This window comes from Lissotriton helveticus, chromosome 1_1 (assembly GCF_964261635.1).
Source record: "Lissotriton helveticus chromosome 1_1, aLisHel1.1, whole genome shotgun sequence".
In the NCBI taxonomy this organism is placed as follows: Eukaryota; Metazoa; Chordata; class Amphibia; order Caudata; family Salamandridae; genus Lissotriton; species Lissotriton helveticus.
The window spans coordinates 1,311,932,192-1,311,952,273 of NC_136057.1; the positions used below are offsets into that span (position 1 = coordinate 1,311,932,192).

Below are 20,082 nucleotides of genomic sequence, written 5' to 3' on the forward strand. Positions count from 1 at the left end.
TGCCTCTTTTACTCTGCCGTTGCGTCACTTTTGTGACGCAGTGGCGGCGCAAAGCCAGCGCCATGCTGCGTGGTATTTACAATGTGACGCATCTGGGAGATGCGTCATGTTGTAAAGCCCTGCGCCACATGTGGGCGTTCTGGCACGGGGAGGGGCGTTCCGGCACAGGAACTCCTCCTAAAAGTGGCTGAGTGAAATCTACAAGATTTCACTCAGCCACTTTTAAGGCCATGCTGCGTGAAAACCCTGTGCCTGCTTGAAGCAGGCTTAAGGATTGACACAGCATTTTAAGGATAGGGCACCCCTGAGCCTTGCTGGAGCTGCGTCGCAACTCCAGCAATGCGTCGCCTTTACGGCAGCAGATGCGTCACGCATCTGTCCATTTTTTGCCCCATAGTGCGGCGCATTGTACATGCAGCGCATCTATGGTGGCGGAGCCGTGATGCACAATAACTGGCGCATCCCTGCTGATAGGCAGAGATGCCCCAGTTATTGTAAATCTGCCCCCAAATGTTGCAGAAGGAATTAGTAACTTATCTGTAGTTCTTTAGCATTGCTAGCTTTCATAGCATCACACCCCTCCCCTGTTAAGAGGCTCAATTTTTTATTTTATGTGTCTTGAACACTTGTGCTGTGTAATCTGAACTATGGTGGCCTGTAGGGGGAGTAGAGATCTTAGCAACTCCATCTCATTGGCTGATATTTGAGTTGTTTCAAATGAGATGGGTGTGGTACTAAACAAACCCCCTTATGGGACCAGTGGCCATTTTAACACTGTTACCTGCTGTTTTATGTTACCTTGGAATCCCAAACTGTCGGCGGGGAATCACACAAGCATACAAATCTTTGAAAGGTACCAACACTGGAGAACTGAAGTTATAAGTAACTCCTTTCTTCCGTATACCACACCTGCATCAGCTGAGAATGCTGTGTTCTAAACAAGAAGTATGTTGGTATTTTGAATGGCTGTTATGCTGTACTGTGTATTCCACTACAGCATGGTATATTCAAATTCTGCTGTAGTGCTTCAATGTAGAACACGTCTGCATGTTGTTTGTTGTCTGTGTTCCTCCTTGGTGAGTTATATTGTTTTCGTACTACAGTGTGCTCTAGTTGATGTATAGCTTTTCCTGTACTTAGCATTTATGATGCTCAGTCTGATGCTGTATCTTGCTTCCTTTCTCAGTATGGCCTGCTTCTTTTGTGGGAAGTTCACCTTGGGATTTACTTGCCGTGTTTCCGTATTCCGTTATTGTATGGCAGTTCCTTACACAGCAGCGCGCAGCCCTCGCCACCTCTTTAAGAAGATGCGCTGGAATGTTGAACCCTTGGAAGAGAAGAACCGAGAGACTCGCACAGAATAGTGAGTATCCTGATGTGACTGAACACTGATAGCTCAACTATGAAGGTGAACCTTCTTGGCAACCTGGTGAGTGACCTCATCTCAGGTCACACTTTATACAAACATCTCAAAATGTTGCTGATTCATACAGGAACTCAATATAGGGTCCATTGAGGTCAGGAGGTATTGTGTGATTCTTTGCTGATGGCACTCCCTGAAAAGAGGCTCTTAAACATCCACTAGCAGGTTTCCAAACTTCACACTCAGAAACATTCACAGGCAGGTTGTTGTACTTTACTCCCTAAAACATCCACTGGCAGCTTGTCAAACATTGTGCTATAAAACATCCATCATTTGTACCCACAGTATGTCACTATTGTTTGGATTTGCAAACTGACATCTTTAGATTTTTTTCATAAAATCAGGCTACATGCCTGTTTTTTGGATAACCTATGTACCCCCGACAAATGCATATACCAGCTTTCGTCCTCCATCCACTTTCCCACCACCCAATGCCGCCTTGCCCCCAGAGATGCATACTTTTGAGAAATTGGTGCTTAGGGATATTTCCAACCTTGATCAGCAAAGAGCCTTTATCACCTACAATATACTCCTATCTGAAAAACATATACCCCTTCTGAACTTAAAACTAATACCTCACTGGTTATTAAGCCAGTGGACAAAGGGGGTGGAAAGTCATAAAAGACACTGACCAATACAAAAATGAGATTATGAGGTTCCTTTCTAATAATGAACATCACGTGAGGCTGGCGACTGCTCCCACTAAAGAACTTCAGACTAAGATCCCCATCATAAACAGAAGAGGACATGAGTCAGATTTCATTAGCTAAAATGAACACCTATTTCTGAATATAAAAAACCCCGGAACACTGGTAATTTACATATTAACCAATATGCATAAAAATCAAACATCATTTCCAGGGAGACCAGTCATCCCTGGATGTGGTTCATTTATTTTTTTCATTAGGGACTGTCACAGAATGTTATGTTGGAGATAGCATGCACCTGATTAACCAGATAGAACATATTGCTTTTGAATGCAATACGTGTCTTATCTGCACACTAGATATAGCATCCCTATATATGAATATCCCTCAAAGTGATGGGATAGAGGTCATTCGACAAACTCTTAAAAAACGTCCACGTCCACATTTGACCCTCACAATAATTTTTTTCAGTTTGATGGTGATATACATATATATATATATATATCGTAACTCGGAATCCCGGTAAAAGCCAGTACCTGCTCACGAGTGGGTCGTTTTCAGGGTCCCGGAAGCCCAATGTAATTAACCAACACTTCTCCCGTCAGGGAAATACGTAAACGACACACCAGGAGTTGCTGTGCTCAAAGGTTTATTTTGGCAGCAAAACAAACAACGCGTTTCACCTCACGGCTTGCTCACGTTTGTTGTGAACTCCAAACCATAGTCCTTTTACATTCTCAATTGTTAAACATAAACATAGGACTTAATAGTGCACACCCATAAGTGAAAATAACACGGACATATTGGAACTAGAATCACCATCGTTCTTCTAATTATGATATTCATGGTTGTGACTGCATAATTGATGCCAAAATTCATGTAAAACATTGTACTTGAATCACAAAATGTATTTCATATTCTTTTCAATAAAGGATGGTTCTTTAAATTTATCAAGTAGTCAAAATGGAAAAGCGTGCGCACAAAATTGCCCCAGTGGGCGTGAAAAACTTTGTTTAAATGGGCACATCCCTATCTCAGCAGTGACACTAAATGAAATGTCATAGTTATTGTCTTAACCAACAGTATCATTCAGTTCATGTTTGTTAGCATAATGTGATTTTTTCTGTTCTTCTTTTAAAAATAAAAATAAAATATAAATCTACATTCTCCCCCTAGTGGGCATTCGAAATCTGTCTTACAGAAACACACTATAGTTAAGAACAGTAACATTGAACATATCAAGCCCAAGTGGGCGTAAGCACGTGTCACATTCTGATTAAATTATGTAACCACTTGATTTATCAAATCTTTTCATATTATTGACATATATCTTATTCTTTACAGCTGGTTTCATACGTGTGATTCCTTCTCATTATTGGATTTTGTTAAAGTCACAAAAAAGTTTCTCCCTTATCATACACAATTTTTGAACTGGCGTTCCCGTGTGTAATTGTCCCAGGCGTCCATAATTGTAGAAATAGATTCTGAAAAATTAAAAAACATATATACAAAGGTTTTAAAAAAGACGACTAAGCTGTCCAGCTACTTCTGTTATCAGTTGTTTGACTATATCCAATATATAAATGCGTTACATTTTCAACATTCTTATTTTTCCAAATGAACAGAAAGCTCCTCATGATTATTCAGACCCTGAGGAAATGTGGTTTCGAAGTCAATGATATATTTGGATTCCATTTTGCGAAGGCATGTGGTTCTGTCACCACCACGTATTCCCAAATCAACTTTGTCAAGTACCACCATTCTCAACAGACTTTCATCTTGGAAATGATACTTAAAGAAATGTCTGGCCACTGGATATTGGATGTTATGGTTCCTAATGGCTCTAAGGTGCTGCAGCACCCTTTCTTTTGCTTTTAGGGTAGTACTTCCTATATACCATTTATCACATGGACAGATGAGTAAATAGACACAGTACATAGTGTTGCATGTTACTGATTTCTGTATAGAGAACACTCTCCCTGTTCCAGGCAACACCACCTCTCTACAGTTAATGCTGTTTCTACAGGCCTTGCACGATCTACAGCATCTAAAACCTGGGATATCTTTGGGTGTGGTGTTACTAGTCACGGAGTTGGGACTGAGTTCATCTCTTAAGGATTTACTCCTTCTAAACGTAACTTGAGGGTTACTGTTTAGATGCGATTTCAGATGTTGATCAGTTAGCAACACATGCCAGTGTCTATTCAAAATTTTCTTTACTGCCGTTGCTTGACCTGAGAATGTTGTAATGAATCTAATATTGGATGTAGTGTCACTGACTCTGTTTGTGTCCAACAGTTCATTCCTCTCTTTGGTTTCTACTCTTTTTATGGCCCCTTGTATGGTTTTGTTATTGTACCCACGTTCTTTGAAGCGTTTGATCATTGTTACTTGTTCATCCGCAAACGCTTCCTTGGTGCTACAATTCTGTTTGGCACGGAGCAGTTCCCCATACGGGATGCTGTTAATGAGATTTCTGGGATGTGCACTTCTTGCATTCAGTAAACTGTTGCCAGCAGTTGTTTTTCTGTAGAGACTAGTCATCATCACTGTCCCTCTAATTTCAACTTTTGTGTCTAAAAATTCAATTTCCGATCTGTGTATGTGTTCAGAGAATTTAAGATTCATTTCATTGATATTTAGTTGGCACACAAATCTTTTTACTGACTCTTCTGTGCCATTCCAGATCAGAAAGATATCATCGATATACCTCAGCCACAGGACAACTTTGCTGTTAAATTCGACTGATGTCACTGACCATGTCATGAGTGATGTAATATGTGACGTATGCAGCAGTGCATTGCACGCGCAAGTTATAGTGAGTCCAACTAACTATAACGTGGGAATTTCATTGGTTTTATGCGAGTAAAATTTCCAGCTAACTATAACTGGTGTCAAACCTATGGGTTTTTCAGTTAATTTCATAGGTTTTGTAAATGCTATTTCCTAACTATAACGTGTGTAAAACCTATGGTTTTTTCAGTGAATATATATATATATATATATATATATATATATATATATATATATATATATATATATATCCTGATTAATACAAATCATCAGCAACTGATTTTTCACAATGCACATAGAAAGACTATTTGAAAAGTTGAATACATAAAATACCTCAATTAAACATAAAGGATAATTTAGCCCAACCCAAAAAGAACCAAACAGAATCCATAAAAGTGCTGAGTACATGAAACAGAGAACACACAATTATTCCTAAATTCTCTTTACAAAAATATTGAGCCACATAAAAATTAATGCTATTGGCAAGAACCTTACAGACTTTAACCCGCTGCATGCGCCCTGGCCGTCCGATGTCACAGTGGGCGTGTGCAGAGGACGGCCGGGGGCCATCCAAAACACGCCCACTCATTAATTCCTCAGCAGCGCGGCGGAATTCACGCCGCGATCAAGGCGTTAAAGTGCCACGAGCTTGTTTGGTCAAGATAGACTCACAAAGTAAAATTTTTGTTTCAATACTTCAATGTGCCACATGTTTAAGGACAGATAGTCTGCTTAGTTTTAGATCAAATAAAAACACAATAAAATGTTGTTTTACATTACACACAGAAGGGTATATGCAATACAAATAAAACCTATAGTCACAAAAAATACTATAATTCCGGGCATAAAAATGCATTAGTCCTAAAAAGGTGCCATGTGACTTGGTACAATATAGAACCGTAAATATCTGGTCATATAATTTATTCAGGCAATGGCCAGCAAAGTGCCAAGTGCATAGACTTAAAAGAATAAAATAAGTTTAAATCCCATAGTAAAACAATAAACACTCATTAAAGAAAAACAACATTTTAACAGCAGATTAGGGGAAACATCCATAGGAGCAGTTTGTTATCAATTTTGCCATTTTGTTCATGTATAACTTAGAGACTTTAAATGTTGTCTGATAAGCCAATTCATGACAACATAGTAACTTGAAAACTGTATATTTATGACTTTTTTGTATTTGGAAAGGGAGTGCTCATCTCATTTGTTACATGGTTAAATACTAACTGTAAAGGTTTGAAGTTCACCTTCCAATACAGCAGAGAGGGGATTTATTTTTTGGATCTGATAATTAAAGCCCATGAGAGGGAATTCTACATGCACTGCATCGGAAAGCAACAGAAAGGAACACCTTGTTAGCATATTCTAGTCATCATCCCAGGGCATTACGTGATTACATTACAAGACCGGAGGCTACGATTATGCATATACTTTTATTTGCTGCCCATACATGCAGCCCTTTAAAGAACATTGAGAACATCACAAAGTAATTAAATGTTCAGACAAGCACTATAAGTATCCTGTGCACTGCATCATCTTCCTCCTTTAGCTGCGCGATCCAAGTGGTAAATCGCTTCTTTCTTGGTGAATGAAGGCTTTTATGCATTAGGATCTAAAAAGAGAAACAATTCTCACAGTAAGGAAGTACTGGAAGGAGTGAGGAAGGCAGAGGAAAAAACATGAGCATTATGCGTAATGAGTGTAAACATTAATAAATATCAAAAGAATACTAAACGGCGGCGTGGCTGGCAGCCAAACATGGCGGCTGTGTTGCGGAGGAGCTCTGCTCTGTAAGCGAAGCGGCCCCATCCCATAACTCCGCACATTAATCCGGCACCAGTTTGCCTCTGGAGGCAGATCCCGAGATCGGAGACCGAGCGGCACCGTCCGGCGCAACCCTGGTGAAAATCCCCTGCTGGGAACCAGAGAAAACATACAGTATTTGATTGAGGCCTACCCGCGGTCCGGCAGCACCGGTCCCAGGTGGCCGTCAGCCCGAGCGGAAGTGAAAGAAAGGCGGGGGTATCGACCGGAAGCCAGCCGGACTCCAGTGGCGAGGAAGATCTTCTAAGAGACCCGACCTGAAGCGGAATAACAGCAGGGGCACAGTATAAGCGCAAACTGCACCGAAAGAAATCGAGGCATCCAGCGGACGCTGGAACATTGGGAGGCGGCAGAGGCGGAAATCGAGCCCAGCCGTCGCGACTTAGACCCACGGACCTCCCAGCGGAGCGTGGCACAGCAACTGATCCCTCGTCACGGGACAACCGCCACGCACATCGATCTCTCCCTCCCCCTCAGAAGACAGCCGGTAAGCGGACGCAGCATGGCCGCTGACTGGAAGCATCCAGGAGGCCCGGTGGTACAGGGGGCCCACAGAGTGGAAGAAGTACCCATCTGGCTAATAGTGCTGGGCTGTTCGGGCCCGCACTCCACAGCCAGGTCTCAAGGAGGGTGCGAGGCGCCCGGGAGGGGCACCGGTTCATGCAGCAATTCGAAGAGACCAACAGAGGGGCTCAGGGACTACACCGGATTGCGGGCTCTTAGCAAGACAGTGCACGAGGCTCAGTGAACCACGTGGCATATACGCTGAATCAGGCACAATAGACATAACGTAACCGGTGACAGAGACAATAAAAAGAGAGAGCCTCCCTGCGGCGAGCATATAGCAGCAACCCCTGAAGGTGGCGGGGTGGGGACCCGGAATACAGCGGCAGTGTGCTATATACGGAGGTAACAGCACTTCATTGAAGGGCGCCCCTACGCAGTGAAAGTCGCAGCGACTCGAAGAAAGGAGTGCCGAGAACAATACAAGTGCTGGGGAGGAATTGCCTGCGCCCTACGACTCCGTAAAGACGAACACCATGGCGGGCAGGGGGCCGAGAAACAATGCAACACAAGCCAAGCTAGATAAATACGCCTATGATAAAAACAGTCAGCCGCAGTCAGAGGGACGCACCCCCACGGGGAAAAGCCTGGATGGAGAAGGGTCCAAGAAAGTAACGTTGGAGGACATAATGAAAACACTGTCCAATGTCCAGACGACGGTGGGATCGATGTCCACGGATGTGAACCTATTACGAGCAGACTTTCACAAAATGACGGAACGGGTTGCACAAGTGGAGGTGGTCATGAAGTCCCTGGTGGTGGACACCTCAGAACTGCAGCTGGCAATGGAGCGTGTGGAAGCCGTGAACAAACAACTTCAAGAGAAACTGGATGATCAGGAAGGGCGCTCAAGACGAAACAACATACGAATTTTAGGAGTGCCAGAGACAGAGGGCAAACGAGCGATGGACCTCTATGTCGAAGAACTAATTAAGACCAAGTTGCAACCCAAGGGACTGTCGCATTTTTTCTCCGTAGAAAGAGCACATAGGGTGCCCGGCGGTACACCAAAGTGTACCGCCGGCGACCGGTACTAGCCAGATTGTTCAATTTCAGAGATAAGGATGCAATACTCCAAGCAGCAAGAGTTTCGCCGCCAATCAGGATTCAAAACTCGACACTTGCCTTTTTCCTGGATTACACGGCGGGAGTGGCCCGTCGTCGGAAAACTTTCACAGAGGTCAAAAAAGCGTTGAGAGTAAAAGAACTGCCCTACTCGATGCTACACGCCAGAGGCCACACAGGACTGTTTAGAGGGTTGGCGACAGGTGGGAGCGCCTCGCTGCACCGACAGAAGCCAACGGAACCAGCAGAACAAAGTCCTCACAGAGACACAGACGTCGGGACGGGGCAATCTGGAAAAACCATCGGAGGTGGGTTCCAAAGACGGCGAACGGCGGCCGGAGTACTGAGGGACCGACTCTGGCGGACATAGCAGCTGTCATCTTATAAAAACAGGCGTGCTGCCCTTGAACTCTAGAACGGGAGAAGCTAAGGAGGGCAGATGGGACCGCTGCCACCAAGAGACTCCTTACCCCCGCAAGCAAGTACAATGATTTGGGACTGGGAAGAGCACTCTGCTACGTTGGGGAGGCGGGCGGTTTTATGTCCATGGTGCAGGGAGGCAGGGAGGTGGGTGGGAGGGGGGGTTCAATAATTATAGTTTGGTTTCCACACTTTGCGGCCAATCACGACGATAAGTACAGGCACACCACTCAACAGACCAGCAGATATATCACACTGGTGAAAGAGAAATGGAAGGGCACATTCAAAGCACCTCACTATGTCACAACACTCACAATCAACTGCCCATAGTGGCATAATGCAACAAACAGCGGTTACACCCCTACGGATACTCACGTGGAACGTGAGAGGATTGGGGACAAAATCAAGAGGGGGCTAGTACTGCAAGCTTTCAAGCGTCAAGGCCCACTGCTGGTTTTATTACAAGAGACGCATCTCACAGGGAGGGCCTGCCAAGCACTAGATAGGCGAGGCTACAGAATGGCTACGCACTCGGAGTTTACCTCGAGATCAAGGGGGACAGGCATCCTGGTGAAGAAGACCTCACCGTTCATTGTTATACAACACAGTGTGGATGACCAGGGACGTTTTGCGGCGGTCCATGGACAGTGGGAGGGCCGGCTTCTAAACGCAGTAACAGTTTACATACCACCAGCCCTTCAAACGGTTGCACTGCTGGCACTGGGAGAATTTCTATTGAATCTCCCAACAGGAAATACCATCATTGGGGGCGACTTTAACTCAGTTATAGATCCATCATTAGACAAGTTCCCGATACGGACACACACACAGCGGGTCCTTCCGGTTTCCAGGGTTTCCTGGAAGCGATGGGCCTCACCAGTACACAACAGCCTATCCCGTATAGACTATTTCTTGACCATTGGCAATGGAATGAACGGCGTAAATACCATAGATATTCTTCCCAGGGGAATATCAGACCATTCTCCGATGGTCTTAACTCTCTCCAGCAGGGGAAAGACTCGTAAAAGGATATACCCTAATTATTTGAAGATCCCCAAAATTAAGACAGATCTCAAAAAAGCAACTAAATACTACTTTGATGAAAACGTACAGTCAGTGTCCTCTCCCTCGGTTCTATGGGAAGCATACAAGACGGTCCTTCGAGGACAAGCAATGGCTTCCATCACTGGGCACAAGCAGTCACGCCAACGGGAGCTTTCTGAGTTGGAACTATCATTACACACGGCGAACGTGGCCCATATGGCGAATCCCACGGCAGAATCTGCACACACACTACAGGTGCGCCAGCAGCAATATAAGGAACATCTCAGACTACAGGTAGCCGACAATATCTAGGCTACAGCCCATAGAGTTTACGATGTGGGGGACAAGGCCGGGAAAATGCTAGCCTGGTTGGACAAGAGGGGGAGGTATCAGAGGCATACAGCAGTTGCACACAAGAGAGGGTGTACTACAGACACGCCCAGAGGAAATTGTGACCACACTAGCGGATCACTTCCAAACAGTTTATACCCCAGAGAGAAAAGTCACAGAAAGTGAAGCATTAGACTCCCTCAGCCACATAATAACCAGCACACTTCCACCGGAAGCAGTCCGAGACCTTGAAGCAGATCTTACGGTCGATGAAATACAACTGGCGATACATGCGATACAATCTGGAAAAGCCCTGGGCCCAAACGGGATCCCTGTGGAATGGTACAAGCTCATGTCGGATACGCTTAGTCCGCCACTGCTGGCAATGTACACGGAGAGCTTGGTGAACGCAGAACTCCCGCTGGATCAGCGTACCGCTATGATAGTAGCGATCCCAAAGCCCGGTAAACCACCGGTAGACTGCTCATCTTACCGCCCGATCTCCCTTCTCAATGCAGAAGCGAAAATTCTCGCCAAATTGTTGGCAAATAGGCTAATGACCCATCTCCCGCTGTTGATACACCCAGACCAATTGGGCTTTATGCCTAATAGGAGCACTGCTCTCAATCTGCGGCGTGTGCATGGGGTCCTGGCACGAGCTTCGTCATTATCTGAACCGGCAGTGATCCTTTCCTTGGACGCTAGAATGGCGTTCGACATGGTAGAGTGGGGGTACCTATTCGCAGTCTGTCCCATATGGGATTTGGTCCCAAGTACATGGCCTGGATACGCCTCCTATACGCCAATCCGGTTGCCCAGATTACAGCTAACGGCCACATCTCCCACACGATCCAGTTGGCACGGGGGACCCGTCAGGGCTGTCCCCTATCACCCTTACTATTTGCCCTGGTCTTGGAGCCATTGGCGACACTGATTAGAGCAACACCATGGCTAAAAGGGATTGGCTGGAAGGAGGGATGGGAGGATCGTGTAGCTCTCTACGCCGATGATATGTTGGTGTATTTAATGGAGCCGGATAGGAGCATTCCAGCACTCCTCGCACTCTGTGATACCCACGGGAAAACGTCAGGCTACACTCTAAATTGGTCAAAATCTGTAATATACGTTCTGAGGGGGCCGGAACCCTCGCTGGCTGCGGATTGCCCGCTGATGCTGGCCTTGGGCTCTTTCAGATACCTTGGCATACATATCACCGACAACTTGGCGGAGTTCTTTGATAAAAATCTGAAACCTCCCCTGGAACGTCTGCGAAATTATGTGAGGCACTGGGCGTCCTTGCCACTAACGCTCCTCGGTAGAGCAAAACACTACAAAATGATGGCTCTTCCAAGGTTTCTGTACGCCCGGGAAAACACCCCATACTCGGTCTCACCTCGCTACTTTCAATAGGTAACAACACTGGTTTCCAATCTGTTGTGGAGTAACCGTCCGGCGCGCATTGCCCAAATCAAACTAAACAGAAGTTGGTACGAGGGGGGGATTGCGCTGCCGAACCTGCAGATGTACTACTGGGCGGCGCAACTCAAAGTTGTGAACCAGTGGATTCATACACCTCGGGATGACCCGGCCTTCAGAACCAACAGGGCGCAGTTAGGCACAGACAGCATGCTATCAGTGCTCTATAACAGAAGCCAGGCGACAAAATTGGTGGGACCCACGAGACATAAGGTCATGTTATGGCACGCGGCACAGGCGAAATTGGGGTGGAAGGGAACGATCACTAAGCTCACCCCACTCTGGGACACTAAGACACTGGGACACCTGAGACAGAGCAAGGGGTTTACACAATGGGATAACATTGGAATATCCACGGTGGGAGACTTATGGGATAAGGGGACCGTAATCCCATTCACCCTGCTCCAACAGCAATATGACCTAGGGACGAATGAAACTTACAGGTACGTGCAAATCAGGCATGCATTATTACAGGCAATACCGACAGGCACCGACGTCCCAGAATCCTCACCGTTAGAAGATAGATTACTCACTGACTACATGCAGCATAGTGCAACCTCGCTTACCTACCGTAAACTGATAAATAACCTATTGGACCCTACACTGAAATTACGGGAGAGGTGGGTGGAGGAACAGGGTGACATGGATGATACGGAATGGAATGATTCAGAAAAGGGGGTGGTGATTAACAGAGTGTCTGAATTAAGCAGACCACTCTTACCCAGTCCAAAGATCAGGGCTTGATCCATCACCGTTATTTAGCTCACTGCCCCATCCCAGCTCAGAACCTGGCTATATGCAAATTAGTCTGTCCCTGGCCCAGTGCATCATGGGAACAGGGCAGACCAAACTACCAAGCCAATTCTTCACCAGAAAGGAGACAAGCTACCGGGGACCGGTTTCTGGCATTTCAGCCTCGTCGGCCCGGCTTGCTTGAATCCCGATGGAGCAGTGAGCAAGGGACTCATGTCTGAGTATACTCTTCCACGCTTATGGTGGACAAAATGATTCAGAAAAGGGGGTGGTGATGAACAGAGTGTCTGAATTAAGCATACCACTCTTACCCAGTCCAAAGATCAGGGCTTGATCCATCACCGTTATTTAGCTCACTGCCCCATCCCAGCTCAGAACCTGGCTATATGCAAATTAGTCTGTCCCTGGCCCAGTGCATCATGGGAACAGGGCAGACCAAACTACCAAGCCAATTCTTCACCAGAAAAGAGACAAGCTACCGGGGACCGGTTTCTGGCATTTCAGCCTCGTCGGCCCGGCTTGCTTGAATCCTGATGGAGCATTACCCACCTTAGCACTGTGGAGTAGAAACATGGACCTCCTAATGTTGAGAGAACGGGCGGTGTATGTCACTAGGGCTTGCCCTCGCAAATGGAACAAGAAATGGTCTTCTTGGAATGTATATAGAGGGGAAATATGCGACCCATTACCTGAGGACGACGTCACAAACTCCGACGAGGAGGAAGAGGGAGAACGGGACAGAAACTAAGGGACTAGTGACCCAGGTGCAATGAACAGTGATATATCATGCATGGTAATGTAATCCGAAACTTGGTATATAGGTGCCTGTGAATCTAAATCTGTATAGTACTGCGGTCGTATTAAATGTCAACGTGTATGTTTGTTACAATGGAAAATAATAAAAATTGTTTAAAAAAAAAAAAAAAAAAAAGAATACTAAACAGTATAAGCACAACATGAAATACAATAACCTAAATTCCCGGGAGAGGAGAGGGGGATAATGTTAGCCTCTGTTGTCTTTAATGAAATCAAGATTCTCTCTGCATAGTAATTAGAGAATCGTCATTTCATTGCAAGACTGGAGGCTACCATTATGCATGTTTAAAGACACTCAAGGCTACATTACTAACATGCTCCCCTGGTCTTAAATAAAACTAAGCGAAAGTTAGACCAGTCAGCTGCTTCAAGAATTTCTGGGAGGGAACCCCCTGCGCAGAAGACCTTACTAGCCATAGCTGCGCTTGAAGAGTGAGCACTGAACCGAGAGAGATCAATACCTGCTTTGTTCATAATTGAGCAAATCCACCTTGCTAAAGTAGCAGTAGAAACTGGTTTATGTGGTATAACATATGATAGGATGAATTGAGCAATGCCATCCTCTCTATGACTACTAAGTTTTATGTCATACTCTTTCATGCAATTAACCACACACAGTTTCTGGCAATCATTGAAGAAAGGGTAAAAAATGGATTCCGACATAGTCTTAGTTCTCCTCCAAATGTAGAAATGAACACCTTCTGAAGAAGAGAACCTGTTAAAAATTTCAAGGGCATTTATGTCGGAAACCCTCCCAAAGGAGATAAGGCATAGTAAAGTAGCAAGTTTCTGGAAAATTTGCTTGAGAGAACGGTATTGTCTTGCCAATTACAGAAAAAATCAAAAAATCAAATAAACATCCCAAAGAGAATAATAGTGTGATTTAGGGGGTGTTTTTAAACCAACCCATTTCATGACTCTTTTAACCCCTTGCGCGCCTAGAGTGCCACCGCGGCTCGGGTTCCGTCACGAGCATGGCGGTGTCGCGCGGCCCACCCTACCACAGTCAAGGGGGTAATTAAGTCTTTAATACCAGTAGCAGCTAAATCAACAACATTCTAAGATGCTTTGAAGAAGCAATTTTACATGCTTAAAAGAATATAACCAATTCATAAAAGTGAATGAACTTTTACAAAGAAAACATTGGGCAATGAGAGAGCTGATGATTTTAGGGTCCCCACTAACCTAGGGGGAGGACCAAGCAGATGCCTTGAACACAAAGAACATAAACAAAAAACACATTTTGTTGAACTTCAGTGGTGGTCCCATCCTCTTAGGACCACCCCAAGCACAGTTATTGGCAAAAAATAATCCCAACCAAAGGCCCTGCAAAGCATTATGGGACGAGATTAGCAGTGGGCAGTGAATATTATAGTATCCAATATCAAAATAATTCTACAAAGAACTGCAGTTCACCTAGTCGTTACTAGATGTCCCTCACGAGTCAAATGCAAAACCATTGAAACCCTTTCATCAAGCATTTGCATTTGACTAGTGAGGGACATCTAGTAACCACCAGTTGAACTGCAGCTCTTTGTAGAATTATTTTGATATTGCATACAATATAATATTCACTGCCCACTGCTAATCTCATCCCATAATGCTTTGCAGGGCTGGGAATGTTTTTTGCCAATAACTGTGCTTGGGGTGGTCCTAAGAGGATGGGACCACACCAAATCGTTCAATATGATGTGCTGTTTTGTTTTCAAGGCATCTGTTTGGTACTCCCCCCTAGGTTAGGGAGGATCCCAAAATCATCACCTCTCTCACTGTTTGCCAATTTTCAGTTTCACTTTTGTGAAAGTACTATATGCACTTTAGCATATAAAGATAGAGATACGTATTTTATCATAAATGGCACTGTGCAGGATGCCATTTGCAATTATTTAGCATTTTTTTCACAGTGCAGACAAGTACAGTGTCCTCAGCTACTAGTTGAACAGGGGCTTCCACTGGGACCAAGTTCCTCTCCAAGCACCAACTACACCACTTCTTCCAAATACCCAAGTATCTTTTCCTAGTGCCTGGTGCCCAAGATTCCTCTAGTAAGCTTTTAGCCTCTCCTAAAAGGCCAGGATATCTCTCTGAACCCCTGGGATACTCCAAGCAAGAGGGTTCATGGTCCCTTCTAGTATAAGAGGATGTTTCTCTCCGTCTGGGCCCAGAAGTAGACCCAAGGTTCCGGGATAAAGCGTAGAATGTCTATTGAGAGTTCCATTACCCCAGGAAATCACATTTGAGGTTTCCAAAAAGGAGTTATTAGAATGATATTGCTCGTTTCTTGTCTAACTTTACATAGGACACTATGTATTTTGGAGAAGGGGGGAAAGGCATAAGCCCCCGTCTTCCCCCAATCTTGTAGGAACGGCGTAAGATTGATTAAAAGATCCATTAAAAGGGTGTGGTACAGCCCACAAGAGGCACTTGTGACCCCCAGAGCTTGTGACGATACAGGAAAGATGGTCTCTGTCACCACGTTTTCACCAGTCTTCAATCAAATAAAGAAAACGCCTTTATGCCACTGGCATATTGTAAATGCAGGAGAGTTATCCATAGAATGCCCTATTTTTGCATTTCACAAAATAAGAACACCACCGCCCTCTTAGTGAAAGCATAACTACCACCCGCTAGAGTGACCCGGACTTTGCATGATATTTGGGGTATAAACCTTGGAGTGTATGATACTATTTGTCATTGCCTCCGGGTGCCCTATTGGCTAATGGTGCCAAACAAATTGCAGATCTGTTCCTGAGGCTTGAGCCGGGAACCTCGCACACACTTTCCGACATTGTGTATACTTTTAGACTCGCGCTGCTTTTGCGCTGACACCTAGGATTTTTAAACTTGTACAGGGTGATTTACTACCACTGTCTAATTTTTAATTTTGGGGTCTGTGCGTTTCACTTAATATTTGTTTAGTTGTGTCACTTAGCGTGTTGAAGCTTTCCCACTACCATTACATTGCTCCTCGATGGTTTCTGGGCGCGGATTGTAGCACGACCGCCATCTTGGGGTTAGGAGTTTCTGCATGCTAGTGGTTGGAGTCAGGTGAGCATAAAAACCCTGTTCTCCTCTTCCCATTCAGATCTGTTCCTGAGGCTTGAGCCGGGAACCTCGCACACACTTTCCGACATTGTGTATACTTTTAGACTTGCGCTGCTTTCGCGCTGACACCTAGGATTTTTAAACTTGTACAGGGTGATTTACTACCACTGTCTAATTTTTAATTTTGGGGTCTGTGCGTTTCACTTAATATTTGTTTAGTTGTGTCACTTAGCGTGTTGAAGCTTTCCCACTACCATTACCTTGCTCCTCGATGGTTTCTGGGCGCGGATTGTAGCGCGACCGCCATCTTGGGGGTAGGAGTTTCTGCATGCTAGTGGTTGGAGTCAGGTGAGCATAAAAACCCTGTTCTCCTCTTCCCATTCAGATCTGTTCCTGAGGCTTGAGCCGGGAACCTCGCACACACTTTCCGACATTGTGTATACTTTTAGACTTGCGCTGCTTTCGCTCTGACACCTAGGATTTTTAAACTTGTATAGGGTGATTTACTACCACTGTCTAATTTTTAATTTTGGGGTCTGTGCGTTTCACTTAATATTTGTTTAGTTGTGTCACTTAGCGTGTTGAAGCTTTCCCACAACCATTACCTTGCTCCTCGATGGTTTCTGGGCGCGGATTGTAGCGCGACCGCCATCTTGGGGGTAGGAGTTTCTGCATGCTAGTGGTTGGAGTCAGGTGATCTACCTCCTCCTATTTCTGTAACATGGCACAGAGGACGTGCAGCGGACGAGTGCAGCGGACGCACCTGGGACGCGCCGAAGGTGCGCCTAAGGTAAGCCCGTCTGCGCCCGTCCGCGTCCCGGAGGCGCCCGGCCCTGCAGAAGACCTGGTTCACTTAGGTCGTACTGCAGAGAGGGTGATTAACTACGACCGCACCACTCTATTCAGGCTTAGGGACATTGCTAGCCGTGTGTGTGTCAAACATCTATGTGACCCCGCTACTGTTAGTCATATTTGTGAGGTTTGTGGATGGTCGTCTACCACTACGTCTCCTTTACAAGATACCTCCGACGCAATTAATACTGCTGGGGGGACCTCTGCGTAGGCCTATGTTCACCCATGCCTGCTTCCAAACACTCGGTCATTTGGCAAGCATGCCCTTGACCTCTTTAATTTACTCTCAGAACAAAATCCGTCATGTCTGTTTCTTACGGAGACCTGGCTATGTGACTCCTCCAGTCCTGACATCTCCACTGCCCTACCCCCTAATTACTACATTGTGAGGAAGGACCGAGAGCTAGGAAGGGGAGGAGGAGTGGCCATAGTGGTGGATAAGCGTTATACCTGCTCAGCTCTTGAAAGTGACACCATTCCTGGGGCTGAATCACTTGGTTTCTGCTTATCCTTTTCCCCGCATCACTCTTGTGCCGGCTTATTGGTCTATCGACCACCTGGCCATCTTGGCCCTTTTTGTGACAAACTCCATCAGGCCTTGTCCCCACTTGCAATGAAATATAAGCATCTATTACTTCTTGGAGATTTTAACATCCATATGGACGAACCTGAGTCAGCTGACTCTGTTAAATTAAGTGATGTTACCAGCCCGTTTGATCTCCTTCCTTATTTTTCCGCAGCAACCCATAATAAAGGCCATTTGTTAGATCAAGTCTTTTCTTCTATGCCTATTCAATCTTATCCACCACTTCCCGTGGTCTGGTCAGACCATTGTTTGCTGAACTTTGATATCCTGGGTCTTTCTAAACCCTCTAGTACTGAGAATGGCCCTCAATCTATGGTTTTTCGTCCGTTCCACCGTGTTACCACCGATATGCTGGAGCAGTCCCTGGCATCCCACCCCTGTCAACTGACCGGCAATCTTGAGCAGGATCTTTCTAGCTTTCAGTCCTGGCTCGTGCAACGCTTTGACGAATTAGCGGCCATTCCTGTCAGACCTAAAACAGTCCAACGTACTTCAGCCCCTTGGTTTACCGTCGAACTTCACAAGATTAGGAAAAGCTGCAAGAAAGCTGAACGAATGTGGCGAAAAAACTACGAAGCCCCCCTGAAAATGAGGTTTAAAAATCTTACTAAGACCTATCATAAAGCCATCATAACGGCGAAGAAGTCTTTCTTTGCCAAAAGAATTGACTCAGCCTGTAACATCAGCAAGGACATTTTTTAAATCGTCAGGGAATTCACTTCTCCCCCTTCTTCAAGCCCTAAATTTTCTCCCTCAGAATCTTGGGTCAATCAGCTGGCCAGCTTTTTCTTCAACAAAATTCTTAACATCCAGGCGTCCTTCCCGCCCATCGCCCCTACCATAGACCTAGGTACCCTACCATCTGCAATGAATATCTCTCAAGATACTTATACTCTTTCAGAGTTTCCACCCCTGTCTTTTCAGGCCTCGCTTGATCTGTTACAAAAACTGAAATCCGATTCCCCTTCTGATCCATGCCCTGCTAAAATCCTCTCCAAAATGGCTCATGCTCTCAATCCTCTGATTAACCCTCTTCTTAATGCCTCCTTCACCTCTGACGAGGTTCCGAAGGCCTGGAAAAAGGCTCATTATTATTATTATTATTACTGAGTTTATACAGCGCCTGGTTACACTAGCCAGTGTGTCCCCGCGCTAATCAGTGACAAAAGAAACCCTACTCTGTACAGCTCACAATCTAGTACGGTTAATTTTTTGGGAACAAATATGTCTTGAGTTCCATGTGGAAGATTTTCTCGGAAGGCTCTGTCCGGAGTCTGAGAGGAAGCGCATTCCAGCTTCGAGCCGCCAACAGGCGGAAAGATCTGCCACCCATCCTAGCCCTAGTAATCTTAGGGATACACATTAATCCTGCACCCTCAGACCGCAAGAGTCGTGTGGGTTTGTACAATGTAAGCAGTTTCCACAAGAACCTGGAGCCAGTTCCATGGGCGATCCGGTGACCCATACAAAGGGTTTTAAACAGAATACGGTCCTTGATTGGCAGCCAATGTAGCGTCTTCAAGGCCTTCATAGAGGAGGATCTTTTCGGCAGTGCCAACACTAGGCGAGCAGCGGCGTTTTGAATACGCTGCAAACGTTGAAGGCATCTCACATTGGCTCCCAGATATAGGGCATTCCCGTAGTCCAGCCTGGAAGTCACCAGGGCATGGACCAGGGCTCTCCTAGCTGACACCGGGAGTAGATCAAGAGTCTTCCTCAAACAACGGAGGATGCCAAAGCACGTTCCAGCTACTCGTCTAGTATGACACTCGAAAGATAAATTCGAATCCAGCCAGATGCCAATATTCTTTTTTTTTTTTTCTTTTTTTGAAAACCTTTATTGTGTAATAAAGCATATACAAATACAGGCCTACAACCAGTCAGGCCGGCCACGACACAATACGAGCAGCCGATGACTCCGAAACTATAGTCTGGAAGAAACCAACAGTACAGAAGCAATCAAGTCAGGCTAGAAAGGATAGGTACGGCCATCGAACAGGAGCAAATAAGGTTATTTTTATAATAAGGAGTATCACAGGATCAAATGAAGTATACGTATATCCAGGGTCCCATAGCGGGCCACAGAGCAACAACAAAAAGCATCAGGGCATCGATACGGATAATTATCAGCAACAACTTACACCATTCAGAAAACAGATGCCATAGACCAAAGCAACACCCACCGTGGCTCGTCTCTTGTCTACATATCACCCAGTCACATATTAGAGACAGAACATAGGAACCGGAATAGCGACAATAAAAATAATCACCTGCCATACTAACCTAATAGAGAAAAAGAGGGGAAAAGGAAGAGGGAAAGGAAGACGTAACATAAGCAGGAAAGAGAGAACGCCGCGCCAATGCGAGCGCCCCACAGCAATAAGCGCGCAAACAAGTAAGGATACATCCAGCAAGGTGGGCATGCGAGTTGTAATCAAAGT

The 20,082-nt window shown here is 45.4% G+C and overlaps 1 protein-coding gene across 1 annotated transcript in view; it reads left to right on the forward strand.

The window, feature by feature from the left end:
- C1_1H19orf67 (chromosome 1_1 C19orf67 homolog) overlaps window positions 1-20,082 on the forward strand; it is an 88,900-nt gene that overhangs the window by 31,611 nt on the left and 37,207 nt on the right. The window contains exon 4 of the mRNA XM_078650006.1: window positions 1,187-1,363. Within this exon, the coding sequence (XP_078506132.1) occupies window positions 1,187-1,363 (177 nt within the window). The remainder of the gene's footprint in view (window positions 1-1,186; window positions 1,364-20,082) is intronic.